The sequence below is a fragment of the Mytilus trossulus genome, chromosome 9 (genome assembly GCF_036588685.1).
Source record: "Mytilus trossulus isolate FHL-02 chromosome 9, PNRI_Mtr1.1.1.hap1, whole genome shotgun sequence".
Taxonomy (NCBI): domain Eukaryota; kingdom Metazoa; phylum Mollusca; class Bivalvia; order Mytilida; family Mytilidae; genus Mytilus; species Mytilus trossulus.
Genome location: NC_086381.1, coordinates 57,780,079 through 57,796,292, shown reverse-complemented (window position 1 = coordinate 57,796,292; position 16,214 = coordinate 57,780,079). Strand labels below are relative to the sequence as shown.

General features: G+C 31.6%; 1 protein-coding gene across 1 annotated transcript; it reads right to left on the bottom strand.

The window, feature by feature from the left end:
- Positions 1-1,198: 1,198 nt before the first annotated feature.
- Positions 1,199-14,869, bottom strand: LOC134684790 (uncharacterized). Its single transcript, XM_063544100.1, has 2 exons — positions 14,791-14,869; positions 1,199-2,846 (listed from the first exon to the last, which is right to left on the bottom strand). Exon 2 carries the CDS (start codon positions 2,840-2,842, stop codon positions 1,199-1,201), a length of 1,644 nt encoding a protein of 547 aa, XP_063400170.1. The 5' UTR covers positions 2,843-2,846; positions 14,791-14,869.
- Positions 14,870-16,214: the final 1,345 nt, after the last annotated feature.

Below are 16,214 nucleotides of genomic sequence, written 5' to 3'. Positions count from 1 at the left end.
GCCCTTTCGAGTCCATTTCGGGGCAATTAAATTTCGCGATTTTCTAATTAAATTGATGTGGTTAAATAAGGAAAGATCCAAGTTTTACATACACGTGACGATTTAAATTCGCGTTATTTTTCTACTCGTGAAAATAAATCGCTCGCGAAAATTAGTTTGTTTACACAATAACCTTTTCAACTTTTGATCTTCAGTGCTGTACAACTTTGTACCTTTTTCACTTTCGATCTTTTATATCTTGGCGTTATGTATTCGGGTTTAGTTTTCTGTAATTAGTTAATAACTTAGTTTCTTTATGTTAACTCTTTCATATACATTTGATAAAATTTACTGTTTGCAATAGCATGAATTGTTCTATATAATAAGAATGTTCTTATCCCGGGCATAAAAACAATGCCGTATTTGGCGAAACCTTTTCAACTTTTGATCTTCAGTGCTGTACAACTTTGTACTTTTTTCACTTTCGATCTTTTATATCTGGGCGTCACTGTTGATTTCTGTGTGGACAAGGCGCGTTTTTGGCGTATTGAATTTTAAACCTGATGCTTTTTGTTATCTATTAATCATGTTTTTCTTTGTCTAATATGTTCTCCTATTTATTTGTATTGTAGTCCTGTAATATTATGTTGTCATCTCGATGTTATATTTAACTTTGCCATTAAAGTGCGAGGTTTGGCATGCCACAAAACCAGGTTCAACCCACCACTTTTTTTCCCCTTTAAAAGTGTCCTGTACCAAGTCAGGAAGATGGCCATTGTTAAATTATTGTTCGTTTATGTGTGTGTTGCATTTTAACGTTGAGTCGTTTGTGTTTTCTCTTATTTTTGAGATATTGAGATAAGACGTGGCACGGTACTTGTCTATCCCAAATTCATGTATTTGGTTTTCATGTTATATTTGTTATTCTCGTGGTGTTTTATCTGATGCTTGGTCCGTTTCTGTGTGTCTTACGTTTCGGTGTTATGTCGTTGTTCTCCTCTTATATTTAATGCGTTTCCCTCGGTTTTGGTTTGATACCCCGATTTTGTTTTTTGTCCATGGATTTATGAGTTTTGAACAGCGGTATACTACTGTTGCCTTTATTTATTCATTAAAATATTACAGACTTTCGGAATATTAGGGAAATGGCTCAGTGCCCCGCGGTTATTGACACACCTAAAAAAAAACAGTTTAAAACACGATACAAATATAACAGGTACTAGTTTTTCTTAAATACTGACATTGTTCTTCCCTTGTTATTTGCAATGTAGATTTTTGAAAAGTTCTTACTAAAACAAAATACATAAGGTTCGGACAAACTATCGTCCCATAAAATGTCAACTAAATTTCCAGTAGATGTAAGTTTATGTAAGTTACTTGATTTACAATCTAAGATGTATATATTGTCAGCATTATCTGTTATTGCATTTCGTGCATAACGAAGATCGGGCGACGCATAGGTAAAAACAGGACACCCATCTGATGTAATGGAATGAACTGCGTTTCCATTTGAATAACAAATATTCCCATTTGGGCAAACAGAAATGTACCAATTTATAGCTTGTTCTTGTTTGAGACCAATTATTCTTTTAACCTTTCCATTCAAGTCTAAAACCTGTATCTCTCCTTTAATTGTAACGAAAATGTTATCTTTGGTAACAGCAATACTACCACTCCCACTCTGACCCACTTTTACTTTCTTTAAAAACCTCCGTTTTCTTATATCTAAGAACCGTACGTAAGGATCAGTTCTACCAGTCATTACAGCAGTAGTTGTTCCTGGTATGGCTTCTATATTCCATGGTTTAGCAGAAAAGCTGATAGATGATAAGAAGTTATCATTTTCATCACAAAAATAAACCTTTCCAGTATTTACATCACAGAAAATCAACGTGTTATTGTCTGATATCGTAATGCCAGTTACTCCTTCCAACACCTCACCTTTCGTGTAAATGTCGTATACATAGGTGTAAGAGGGGATCGTGCGCTTTAGAACGACTGGAACCTGTGACTGGCACTGCTTGTATGGTACAAAAGAAAAGATACAAGGCGTTTCCTTAAATTCTATTGATCCGAGATCTTCAAATTTTTCCTTTAGGATACTTTCGACGAACGTAAGATTGGTGTCTGTAAACGATTCGAATAACTGCTTAACTTTCGTTTCAATTTCGTCCAAGATTGGTTTGGATGAATTAATAGAAACAAACGCTTGTTTATCAGAACCGTGATCTCTTACAAATTCTAATGTTTCCTTTTCAACTTTTGAGGATGTTATCAAGTCACCTATATCCTTTTCTAGTCGTTTTACCCTGGATTTGCTTTTATCTTTGATTTTGGTTAGGTCTTTTAGAAGTGATTCCTCCAAAATTTCCAATTGTTTTATAATGTCCTCTTTAATTTTCGCTATTTGTTTTCGAATTTGTGTTTCTTGTTGTTCTATTCGGCTATCGCTTTCCTTGCATTTGTTTTTCAACTTATATAAAGCCTCGAATATAAAGCTCAGCTGGTCTTGGAAATCAACGAACGACTGCGAGTGTTTTGAATTCTTTGATGCCAGTTCAACGGATATGACGTTATCGCATGATCGATGATTTTCGGGCAAACATTCCTGACAACACATAACATCATCATTTACACAATAAAATTCCAATGGTAAGTCTTCATGCTTTGAACAATTAAAGGAGAGATTAATTCTTTCTGGTAATTTACCTGTCTCTATCAAATGGTGATTTCTAGTAATTTTTTGAACCTTGTGGGCTTCTGTACATTCAGAACACAGAGATTCTTCGCATTCGGAACACCATCGAACTGCTGTATGAGTCATACAACGTGCAGTACATGGTTCGCAATGGTTGGATGCCATAGTTCTACAATACAAACAATTCGAAACTTAACAACTGAAAAAAAAGATTTGATATTGAAAAGAATATTTCATTACAAGATTAGATGCGAATAGTGTTTTTGTAATGAAGCTCGAATAGAATTTTTTTTTAAAAAGGCCAAAAAAAGTAGAAGATCATTTAGACCTATAAATTGTTAAAAAAAAATTATGAAAAATCTGCTATACTGTATAAGATATCTCTTAAACTTAAACATGTAACCTTTCACAAGCTGCACATTGTTTGTTTTGGTCTTATATTATTATTGAACTATATTTTCAATTCGGGAAAACTTTAAATTTGAAATATTTTACTCCGCCGACTAAGTATCATATCTATCGCGTTTCTTTCTCATTTCAAACATTCAAGATTACTTGATTACTTCCTTCTGTGACACATAAATTCAGTTTATGAACTTAATCGTGCAATGTTCATCTTTATCTATTTGTTTTTTAAAACACTTTTTTTGATTATTTTAACTTGACTTATACTGGCAGTGAATACTAAATGGTGTAGTTCAATTTCCAATCAAATGTGAACTTGATACGTAAAAAGATTACTTATGTCAAAGACTCAAATAAATATTAAAAATTAAAAAAAAAAATTAAAGATAAATATCTTACTTAATTGTGTAGAGAATAACAGGTTAACATATAATCATCTTTCACTTTACCTACTCTTATATATAAATGTACTAGACAATCCAGTCAATAGATAGAAAAAGATTATAAACCATTCGAATTACAACGGAAGCTACACGAGTAATTTTGTGAATGAAATGTCTTCATAGTCTATATACTAGCAATTTATATCATTGTGGGAAATCTAGTGATAAAATGTAATCTCCCCTGTAAACACTGGAATCTTGATCTTCTCAACGTTTGTCCAATTTAACAAGGACGCTATCAATTAACAAGGAGAGGAAGTTTTGTTTTGTATTGTTTTTATTCTAATTTATTTCTATTTTTACTATATACCAGAACGTTTTTCCGTGAATCAATAATTGATAGTACTTTTTTCCTGACTTTCCTTTACCTAGAGGTTTATATATACGAAAAATTAGTATGTTCTAGGGAAGTATAATCTATACAGTCAAATTATAAATTGATGTTGGTACTTCAAAAATTTATTTGAATATAACAGGCTATGGAAGCTTGATGTAAAACTGGTTTAAAATGTTGCTATGCAAATGAATTTTTGTAGTGCCAACATGAATTTATTTTATAACGACTCCTAGCTTGAAAAAAGCACTCAAACTTTTTATTATATGCCGAGCCAAAGAAGTTAAGCAACACTTTTTAAACAAAATCTTTTTTTGTTGTTTCTGGAAATCTTTTTTTAAACATCATTGATATAATACATTCATATCAAAATATTTATAAAGCCAAACAATTTCAAGGTTGAAAAGCATTAAAGGTCCAAAATTTCCAAAAAGTTGTGCAAAAAACACATACACCTTTGAAAATATTGCGTGGGGCGTCAACCTGGCTACCCCGAAAATGACCGGCATAAAGCTCTTGAAATGGTTGATGCCGGAATGAGTGTCGCTGACATCTTGGTTCGATTTAATGTGCATAGGGCAACAGTTTAGAGACCAACAAACAGATATCGACAAATTGAAACTGCACATGATAGGTCGATATCTCGTCGACAAAAAAAAATATCGTAAGGGGAGGAGCGCTCCCTTCGCTTTGCGTCAACTCGTGACAATTTTTTTCCGGCCACAAAAGCAGTGCATGACTAAGGACAGCAGCTGGTGTGCTTGCCAATCCTTCAATGGTGCATTTCGGGCATGGCTGAGAAATTGATTTTGAATAACACTAAACTCATTTCCGCATTTTGACCTGCCCGCGCTTCATACAAAGAAAATCCTAATGAATTTAAGTGATGAACATTCATGTTGCTTCTGACATGTCATAACTCCATTTTGTTATTATCAAAATTATATGTTATTCTGATTTTGTAATAAAATAGAATTTCACATTTTTGTTGCTAAACTTTTTTTAGCTCAGTATATTTTTGAAAAGAGCATAGTAATCTTCATTTCTGAAAATTATAAGAAAAATCTGTCTCAAAAGTATATACTAATGATCTATCTTATATTGAAAACAAGACAATAGTTCTCTATGGTACATGTGACAAGAGCACGACAGGTGAGCTCGATAACGTAGGAGTGTAAAAATAAGCGGGCGCAGGACATTTGAGCGAAAAAATTAAAACTACAAGGCGACATTTGAGCGCCAACATAATAGCCCATTTAAGCGCCGAATTAATCCGCTCATCTGTATTTTCGATAGCCCATTACACACAACAACATATAAAAGATACGAAGTATAGAGGAATGTGCACCACAATCGAGAACAGATAAAGAGAAAGGTATATCTAGACCCATTACGTACGTTCTCTAATTTATAAATTCCAGCCTAGAACAGAATTTTAACATTAGTGCTGTATTTCAATGGACATGTTTCTATATAGTTTTATATTGAGCTGTCTTGAGTCTATTAAACATTTTTTTATTTATTATATATTATTTATTTACTAAAAAGGGTTTAAACTAATTCTCTAAAATGGGCTTTGACAATTTTAATTATTTTCTCTAAAATGGGTTTAAATTCTGGCGCCTTTTTTTATCGCTCAAATGTCCTATCAATTCGCTCAAATGTCCTCCACCGAAATAAGCATAGTCACGGAAATTGTTACAAGCGAAGGGATTTTTGGAATACACCGAAAAGTGGTGACCCGAAAGATTTTTTTTAATCACTATAAAGAAGGATTGACAGTTTTTAAATTTCAGTTCTACAACTTAAAGCTTCTAACTCAATTATCTCGACTTGACTTTCTTTTGGTTTCTTACCTACCTTTTCGACAACAAAAAATTGAATAACATGCAATAATAAGGGATTAAATACTAGAATCATATGCAAAACAGTGTGGTCCTGGCCATTGATTGACGACCTAAGTTATCCCATTGACTGTGACAGATTATGTGAACGTTTATCTGTAACGACCATTGCTCACTTCTTACTTATTATAGAATTCAAACTGTGGGGTCACCAAAGGTTCTTAACGCCTTTAATAATAAAATAATTCGAAAAATTATTCAGGAATAACCTTTATGTTTTGATTTATATTATTGATATAAATCAACACATCGTATTATTCCGGATTCGTTTTTCGAATTGCTTTATTTGGGTGTTGAGAACCTTTGGTGACCCCACAGATTCAGTGTCTTTAAAAAGTACATAGTGAGCAGTGATTGTTACCGACAAACGTTCACCTAATCTGTCCCAGTCAATGGGATAATTTAGGTCGTCAATCAATGGCCAGGACCACACTGTTTTGAATATGATTTTATCAAATCCTTCAAACATTTACTGCAATTATCTGTTCATATACTAGTAGTGATGGAAGTTTAAATATCTTAATATCAGCAGATATCATGTTTCACTGAGAAACAAGAATGCGATGTAAAAAAAGCACTTGTAAGTTATTTGAATAAATCGGTTGTTGTATCCATTCAGGACATTTTGAATATGGTTTGTACTGTTGTAATTATATAAATAAATCATAAAATTTCTTTTATAACAAATCGTATTATACATGATATTGACAGTAAAAAATGCATCTATTAAAGAAAATCAGACCGATGCATTGGGCCCAATGTCAAACAACAAAAATACAATTATCACCGCGTTGCATTTCTACCATATGGTACCGTCAAATAGTATATGCTTTATGTGTATTTGCTCCAATGAAATAAACTCCTACAGAGACACTACCTTAGAGGTGCAGTGCAATCAATACAATTTATTAACATTATGTGTGTGAGTTAAGAAGGAGCATTTTTGTGGAGCCTTCGAATTTTGTCGTAAAAGCGAGACAAATAGATTTTACTTTCCGTCATCGGCGGCGGCGTCCACAAATATTCACTCTATGGTAAAAGTTGTTGAAATTTTCATAACTTTCCTAAATTATCCGGCATTTCTTTCAAAGTTTGACTGAAGCTTATTTTTGCTTATAAGTTAGAATCCAGCAATAAATTTTGTAAAAAAATCCTGTTTATATCCGTATTTTACCTATAAATGGACATAGTTTTTCTGCCGGTTAACATAACACTCACTCTGTGGTTAAAGCTTTTAAAATGTTAATAACTTTCTTAAACTTGGATTTCTATTTAACTTGAACAGAAGCTTGTTTGTGATCATGAGATAGTATCCAGAAATAAATTTTAGAAAAAAATTTATGTTTATCCGTATTTTACTTATAAATTGACCTAGTTATTCTGCCACTTAACATAACAATATTACCCTGTCGCATTTTTCGCAATAATCAAAACATTACAACAGTTTCTGAATTTACAGTATATTCATTTATTTATTTATCTTTATTTTTAGTAATGATACAAAATGTACAGTACGTCATCATAAATCTATTTGGCTGGCTGAAAATTACTTGTATATATGAATGTAATTGTGAGTCATAATTCAGATTGCACTATAATATTAAAATAAATTCATTCATGCATATTCATAGCATTCACTCTGTAGTTACAGTTTTCAAAATTTTAATAACTTTCTCAAACTATCCTGGATTTCTACCAAACTATGACAAAAACTTGTTTATGATGGGAAGATGGTACCCAGAATGAATTTTGTAAAAAAAAAAATGCTTTTGTTTCCTGTCTTACTGTTAAATGGACTAATTTGTTCCGCCAGTTAACATAACATTCACTCTGTGGTTAAAGATTTTAAAATTTAGATAAATTTCTTAAACTATCCTGGATTTCTACCAAATTTGGACAGAAGCTTGTTTATGATCAAAAGTTAGTATCTAGAAGGATATTTTATAAAAATATATTTCCTGCTTATCCGTATGTTACATAACTATGTACGTAGTTTTCTCCCAGTTTACATTACACACAATCTGCAAACATTTATTAGCTTCCTAAAGTAGGCGAAAAATTGGGTTGCGCGGAACCCTAAATTTTCCCGATAAATTGTTTAATTTTTCGTGAGACTGAAAAACAGCTTTCAGATGGAAGTGATTTCGGTCATGTTTTCCTCATTTGCAGAGATTGAACCTCTGATTCTGTTTGTATTGCTACGTTTTTGTCAAGCCTTCATCTTTTGTCGAAGAAGTGAGACATAGAAATCCTACATTCATCGGCGTTCACAATAATTGACTCTGTGGTTAAAAACTTTGAAATTTTAATAACTTTCTTTATAAACTATCCTCTATATCTACCAAACTTAGACAGAACCCTGTTCATGATATTAAGATATTATCCAGAATTAAATTTTGGGGGAAAAATCCTATAAATTCGTATTTTACTTGTGGTTGAAGTTTTTAAAATTTTAATAACATTCTTAACCTATTCTGAATTTCTACCAAAATAGGTCAAAATTTTATTTATGAACAGAACATTATATCCAGAATTTTTTTTCCTTCTATTTTTCTTCTAAATGGACTTAGTTTTTCTCTATTTACTTCAGTTTCGGTTGAGACAACAAAATAAGGGAAAACACGGGGACAGTTACTTTTTTTAATAAAACCCCAAAAGGTTATACATATATTCCCATTTTATAATCAATCGTAAAGAACACATTCTCTATTGCATTAGTCTATTTGTGTAAACAGTATATCAAATTTTATGAAACATAAAAAAAGATGTGGTATGATTGCCAATGAGGCAACTGTCCACAAGAGACAAAAATGACACAGACATTTAAAACAACTATGTGTCGTCACCGTACGCTCTTCAACAATGAGCAAAGCCCATACCGCATAGTCAGCTATGAAAGGCCCCGATATGACAATGTAAAACAATTAAAACGAGAAAACTAATGGCCTTATTTATATATGAAAAAAATGAACGAAAAACGAATTGTAACACATAGCTATATAGACAAAGGACAACCACTGAATTACAGGCTCCTGACTTTGGACAGACACAATATTATTATTATTATTCTTAATTGCCATTTTTATAGCGCATTATATAAAAAATACAATTACTCTAAGCGCTTTACATGTTAAAACAAAAATAAGTTCGTACACACACGAAATTACAAAGTTAAAAATATACCGAAATATGTATAAAGCATACATCAAATCAACTATAAAAAGTTAAGACTCCAGCAACTTAAAATGACTTAAAAGAATTATTAATGAATAAGTAAAAATTTGAAAATTCATACATACATAAATAATGTGGCGGGATTTAACATGTTAGCGGGATCCCAACCCTCCACCTAACCTGGGACATTTGAATAACAGTACAACACAAGAACAAACTATAAAAATCAGTTGAAAAAGGCTTAACTCATCAGAAGGACAAAAATACAAGTGGACGTGATCTGGTACTTGTACATTCTGACAACAAAAAGACATTAGGAACGGATCTGAGAGTACTCGCAAAAAAACCGAAAAACTGTTTTAATGGTGTTATATTTCATTGTGTTTTCGTCTCTTAGTAATTCTTTGCTAACAGCAGAAAACCTAAACGTTGCATCTGAGTTATCGCTACACTAGATCAGACGAAGGATATTTTGTATCATGTACTTATCATTTTCGAACTACTCTGGACACATGTGAAAATATTTTCTCGTTTTACTTGTTCTGCTTAAAAATTCATATACATACTGTAAGGAAATTCTAAGAAAAAAACATTAGATCAGTGGAATGAGCAAACACTCCTAAATATTACCAGTGATATATTAAAATTTCAATCTTATCAGCATACATTAAACTTGTTTATTTTTTACAACAACTTATCAGTGTTATAAGCTTGATCTATACTGGCAGTGAATAGTAAATGCTGTAGTTAAATTTCAAATCTAATGTGAACTTGATCCGTAATAAGATTATTAATTAATGTCAAAGACTAAAATAAAACAAAATAAATCAAAAAAATCAAATTAAAGACAAATATCTTACTTGATTGTGCAGAGAATAACAGGTTAAAACATATAATCATCTTTCACATTAATACCTACTTTTATATACATGTACCAGACAATCCAGTCAATAGATATGAAAATGATCACATATAATTCGTATTACAACGGAAGCTACATAAGTGATTTTGTAAATGGAATGTCGTCATAATTTATATACTAGCAACTTAGTGGGAAATCTAGTGATAAAATATTATCTCCCCTGTAAACACTAGAATCTAGATCTTCTCAATGTTTGTCCTCTTTTAGCGGTGATGCTATCAATTAACATGGAGAGGAAGTTTTGTTTTGTTTTGTTATACGACCGCAAAATTTGATAAAAAAATGTCGTATATTGCTATCACGTTGGCGTCGTCGTCTGCGTCGTCGTCGTCGTCGTCGTCCGAATACTTTTAGTTTTCGCACTCTAACTTAAGTAAAAATGAATAGAAATCTATGAAATTTTAAGACAAGGTTTATGACTACAAATGAAAGGTTGAGATTGATTTTGGGAGTTTTGGTCCCAACATTTTAGGAATTAGGGGCCAAAAACGGCCCAAATAAGCATTTTCTTGGTTTTCGCACATTAACTTTAGTTTTAGTAAATAGAAATCTATGAAATTTTGACACAAGGTTTATGACCACAAAAGGAAGGTTGGGATTGATTTTGGGAGTTTTGGTCCCAACAGTTTAGGAATAAGGGGCCCAAAGGGTCAAAAATAAAACTTTGTTTGATTTCATCAAATATTGAATAATTGGGGTTCTTTGATATGCCGAATCTAACTGTGTATGTAGATTCTTAATTTTTGGTCCCGTTTTCAAATTGGTCTACATAAAGGTCCAAAGGGTCCAAATTTAAACTTGGTTTGATTTTAACAAAAATTGAATTCTTTGTGTACTTAGATTTTTGATTATGGGCCCAGTTTTCAAGTTGGTCCAAATCAGGATCTAAAATTATTATATTAAGTATTGTGCAATAGCAAGAAATTTTCAATTGCACAGTACTCAGCAATTACAAGAAATCTTCAATGCACAGTATTGTGCAATAGCAAGAAATTTTCAATTGCACAATATTGTGCAATAGCAAGAAATCTTCAATTGCACAGTATTGTGCAATAGCAAGTATTTTCAATTGCACAGTATTGCACAATAGCAAGAAATATCTAATTGCACAATATTGTGCAATAGCAAGAAATTTCAATGTGAGTTATCTTTCTTTGTCCAGAATAGTAGTTGAATCAACTTAAATCATTGTTTTATACAATATACAATGTATATTCACTTTTACTTCCAACTGATAAATTAAAACAATCATTACCATTCAGTGATAACAAGCACTTTTTTTACATTTTAATATTTTATGATGTATTTAAATGAGTAATTATTGTTGCAAACTCCATGAGAAATTTGAATTGAGATCAGTTTTTGAATAAAGGACAGGGGGATGTGAAAAAAAAAATGGGGGGGAGGGGTTCAATTTTTCTCATTTGAAATTTCATAAATAAAAAGAAAATTTCTTCAAACATTTTTTGGAGAGGATTAATATTCAACAGCAAAGTGAATTGTTCAAAGGCAAAACAAAAATTTTAAGTTCATTAGACCACATTCATTCTGTGTCAGAAACCTATGCTGTGTCAACTATTTAATCACAATCCAAATTTAGAGCTGAATCCAGCTTGAATGTTGTGTCCATACTTGCCCCAACCGTTCAGTGTTCAACCTCTGTTGTCGTATAAAGCTGCGCCCTGCGGAGCATCTGGTTTTTATTTTGATTTATTTTGATTTTTACTATATACCATAACGTTTTTCCGTGAATCTATCATTGATAGAACTTTATTCATGACTTTTTCTTACCTAGAGGTTTATATATACAAAAAAATTGCATGTTCCAGGAAAGTATAATCTATACAAGCAAAAAATAAATTGATTTTGGTACTTCAAAAAATTATTTGTATATAACAGGCTATGGAAGCTTGATGTAAAACTCGTTTAAAATGTTGCTTTGCAAATAAATATTTGAATTACCAACATCAATTTTTTTTCAACGACTCATAGCTTGAAAAAAAAGCACTCACACTTTTACTTTATTTTTGAAAAGAGAAAAGTAAAATCTTCATTTTAAAAAATTATAAGAAAAAACTGTCTCAAAAAGTATATACTAATGATCTATCTTATATTGAAGACAAGACAATTATAGTTCTCTATGGTACATGTGACAAGAGCTCGACAGGTGTGCTCGATAACTTAGAAGTGTAAAAATAAGCAGTCACGGAAATTGTTACGAGCTTAGGGAATTTCGGAATACTCCGTGAATTTGCATGTATATTTCTAATAATAACAAAAAAAATCTTTTCTTTAAAATGTATGTAAGTATCATTTAGAAAGAAATTACTTTTGATCAGTATCACCGGTAATGTTTTATTATTAACTTTCTCGACTCTATCATGAGAAGAGTCATTTTGTTTTTGTTTTCGTTCACTGGAAATCCAACTGATTAATCGTAGAAAACATTTTTTATATAAGTTAATGAAAATTTCGGAATTTAACTATCTATTTAATGCACGGAGAATTATGTGTTATTGTCATAATGATTCTCTATTTGAAACACCTCAACACTGATTGTGACATTATGAAACTGATAGAATGTATAACAAGAAATTAGAATTTTTAGTCAAAACCAACATTTTTAATTCATTTCTCCGAATAATGAAAATCGCAAATGTCATCAAACGTAAATCTACTTGAAACATCACATAATTAATGAATGAAAATAAGTAGTAGTTTCCTTCGAGAAGTCAGATGTTTATCATACATTTTCGGGACGTTGACAACTCCTACCTTTTATATTTCAGAATTGGGAAGGAGAAAAAATCTCGGAAAAGAGGAAGCTGAAAATTGTTTCCTATACATTGTACACCAATTAAGAGGCTGTCCAAGTAAATGTCAGGCAAATCCTATAATATGGGTGGCACAACATAATTTTTTTCCAACTGATTTTTTGGTTCCAATGCAATGACTTATATCATACAAAGGTTATATGTGTCAAAGATATTTTTGAATCAACAGTGGATGATAATTTTGGATCGCAGTTTGATATTTCAAGTCCGACGCTGGAAATTCTTTTAATTACTAAATCTTTTAATAAATGAGATTTATTTATTTCTCCATTCATTATACGTTTAATTGCGAAAATGATAATTTTCTACAACTATAACCTGGTGGCGCAAAATAAACAACATCCCAACCTATGCTATTACAAACTTTCATTGGATCTGTGTTTGTGTGTTAGGAGTAGTGCATTATTTTCTGAACAAAGTGGAGGGTTTTTTTGTGTGTTTGTTTGTTTTATTTCGCGAAAATAACCCCTTCAGAACGGAAGTTCATTATTACTTGTTTTTTTTTTAATATCAATTTTAGTTGACAAATTTTTCATCGGTATTTGATAACCATTGCATATAATTTATCGTAGGATAGATCTGCGTATAACTATAGGGAGTCAACTGTCGATTTGGCCATGTTTGCCTCTTTTTAAAACAATGTTCTGCTGATCATTTTCGTATATTTACAGTTTCGATAAAAACTATTAAAAAAAATTGATACAAATTCGATGGCAATATTTAAAGAAACTCATTAAGATGACGTGAATGTTTTCCACGTGATTTTTTTTATATATTTTTATAAGTATATGTTTCCGTTCTTAACATCAATCTTAAAGACCACAAACTTTATTGCATTGAAATTATTGATCTGAAAGTCTTCATCAAATGAAAAAAAAAATTAGTACGTTCGTCCGTTTGGATATAAGAAGTCTATTTGTATAAACGAAAATAAGTAGTTTGCTACAAAAAGTCAGATTTGTATCATAAATTTCAGGGAAGTTTAACATCCCTACCAAGAAGTCTACTCCCGTATCCAGAAGAAGAAAATCTGCGAAAACAGGAAACCGAAAAATCTGTAATAATTAATTATTTGCCTGTTCACTTCCGAAAATCATGTGCTATAAGACTGTGCTAGGACGTGACATAAAATATGCATACATAGACAATATTGATATATTATCTATGTAAGGACTTTAGGAAACCAGATTACAATCATAAATATTTATGCTAATTTACGTTTTTGAATAATTTTGTTTACTTATCACCAAATGACGGTAGATGATTTCAGTATAACTTTAGACCCTTTTAATAAAACATCTTATCCTTAAATGTATTAAAATCTCGAAGAAAAATTTGAGAAATAGAAATAAAACGATACCAAATGTATTGCATTGTGGGCTCATTGTGTGTTCTTTGTTTTTATAAATTTGGTTTGGTCAATATAAAGAGAAAATCAAAATACTTTTCATTTTATTTCATCGTGTGATAGTGCTAAAAGAGAGGCGGAAGATACCAAAGGGATAGTCAAACTCATAAATTGTTTTACATAAATAAGGCCGTTAGTTTTCTCGTTTGAATTGTTTTACATTGTCTTATCGGGGCCTTTTATAGCTGACTATGCGGTATGGGCTTTGCTCATTGTTGAAGGCCGTACGGTGACCTATAGTTGTAAATGTCTGTGTCATTTTGGTCTTTTGTGGATAGTTGTCTCATTGGCAATCATACCACATCTTCTTTTTTTATATCATAAGTCGAAAACGAACTGAAATTTGTCATTTCGAGGCCTTTTATAGCTGACTATGCGGTATGGGTTTTGCTCATTGTTGAAGACCGTAAGGTGATCTATAGTTGTTAGTTTCTGTGTCATTTTGTCTCTTGTGGAGAATTGTCTTATTGGCAATCATACATCATCTTTTTTTTTAATATTGACAATGCCTTGATAAAAACGAAAAACGATAGAAAGACAAATAACCGTCTACATAACAAAGCATAGAAAATTACAGATGAGGACCAAGAACTCAACCAATACCCAAGGGTGATATAAGGTACTGTGGAAGGGTAAGCCGATCCTGCTCCATATGTACCAACCGTCGTGTTTCTCATGTAAGTACAAACCTTGTGATTAGTCATTGTGGATAGTGCCAATCCCACTTCCAATCTCTGATTACAATCCTTTCTGTTACCTTGTAGATCTGCAAGCACAAAACAATAGTAGATTGAGTTATGTCCCTTTATCATAATTGAATATGAGTATTTGCAGATGTCAGACTCAAAAGGAAGAGGTTATAGTTCTTTACTTACTTTTTCTTCAGTCAACATTATATACCACAAATTCTTATTGATATATGTATAAATACTTTGTTTTACAGAAAATCAAGATTGAAAGACTATATATATTCTGATATACAGTAAATTTAAATTATACAGAAATGGAAAGTTCGCATTTGAAAAAATCGACATCTCTTTTGTCGTATAATTTAGTTGTCAACTATGAACAGAGGTATCATAAAATTAATTAATAATATAAGAAGGAAATAAAAACCAAAACAGCCAGTGGCAAATATTTCATGCATATTCATGACAAGACAGGGTGAACACGTAAATTAATATAATTAGAATATATGAGAATCACCAAACCTATGCTTTGCAGGATTAAAAAAGATACGCCGGTATTGGGACTCACCGCGGACAAATATGTAAAAGCTACCTTAGATATGGTGAATGATGTTACCAACAAAAATGAATTTGTCGGCAAATTAACAAATTGTATGACGACAGGAGCGCAACGTGAGAGCTGAAATCAAATAAGTTAAGTGAACGAAATCAAAACTAAAAGTACAGAGGGATTGCTTATAAATGACTCTAAAATAAATAGTTTATGTGTTCTGTACACCCTTAATTTACTACATTTTGCAGATGAGGTTTAACTTATAGGTAGCGAAGGAAAGAGAAAAGAAGAATTATGTAAAATTCAAGAATTTATTCTGCAACAAAGGTGAATCGTATTCACACAATTTGATTCGCTGTGTTTCTAAATTATTTCATAGAGACAAAGTTTGAGACCCCCTTTATTGCAGAACTTTTTTACGTGAAAATAATATAGGACATATCTCTATTAGACTTTGATGGGAATACTTTCAATACGCCCGGGTCCGTCCGTTGTCAACATATAACTCAAAAATGTTTCAGCCAATTTTCATGAAACTTTGATGAATTGTTTGTATCTATTGACGTAAGCCCCCTTTTGATTTTTATAAATTTTAGATTTTACGTTTCCGAGTTTTTGGTTTTTATTTATAAAAAGGGGGGATTTTCCAGGTTTTGGAAATACCTCAAAAATGCTTTAAGCAGTTTTCATGAAACTTTGGTGAAAGGTTTATATCTATTAAAATAAAATCCCTTTAGTTATTTTTATTAATTTTTGATGACATAGAGGAGCTACTTTTATATAACACTTCGTATATACATTTTAATGTTTCCAGGTGATACTACCTAAATTTCGCAATTCAATATGGCAGTTTTAAAACCACAGGTTGCAT

What these genes read in the sequence shown, in the direction of transcription:
- LOC134684790 (XM_063544100.1), bottom strand. Translation starts at nt 2,842, where the DNA reads ATGGCATCCAACCATTGCGAACCATGTACTGCACGTTGTATGACTCAT.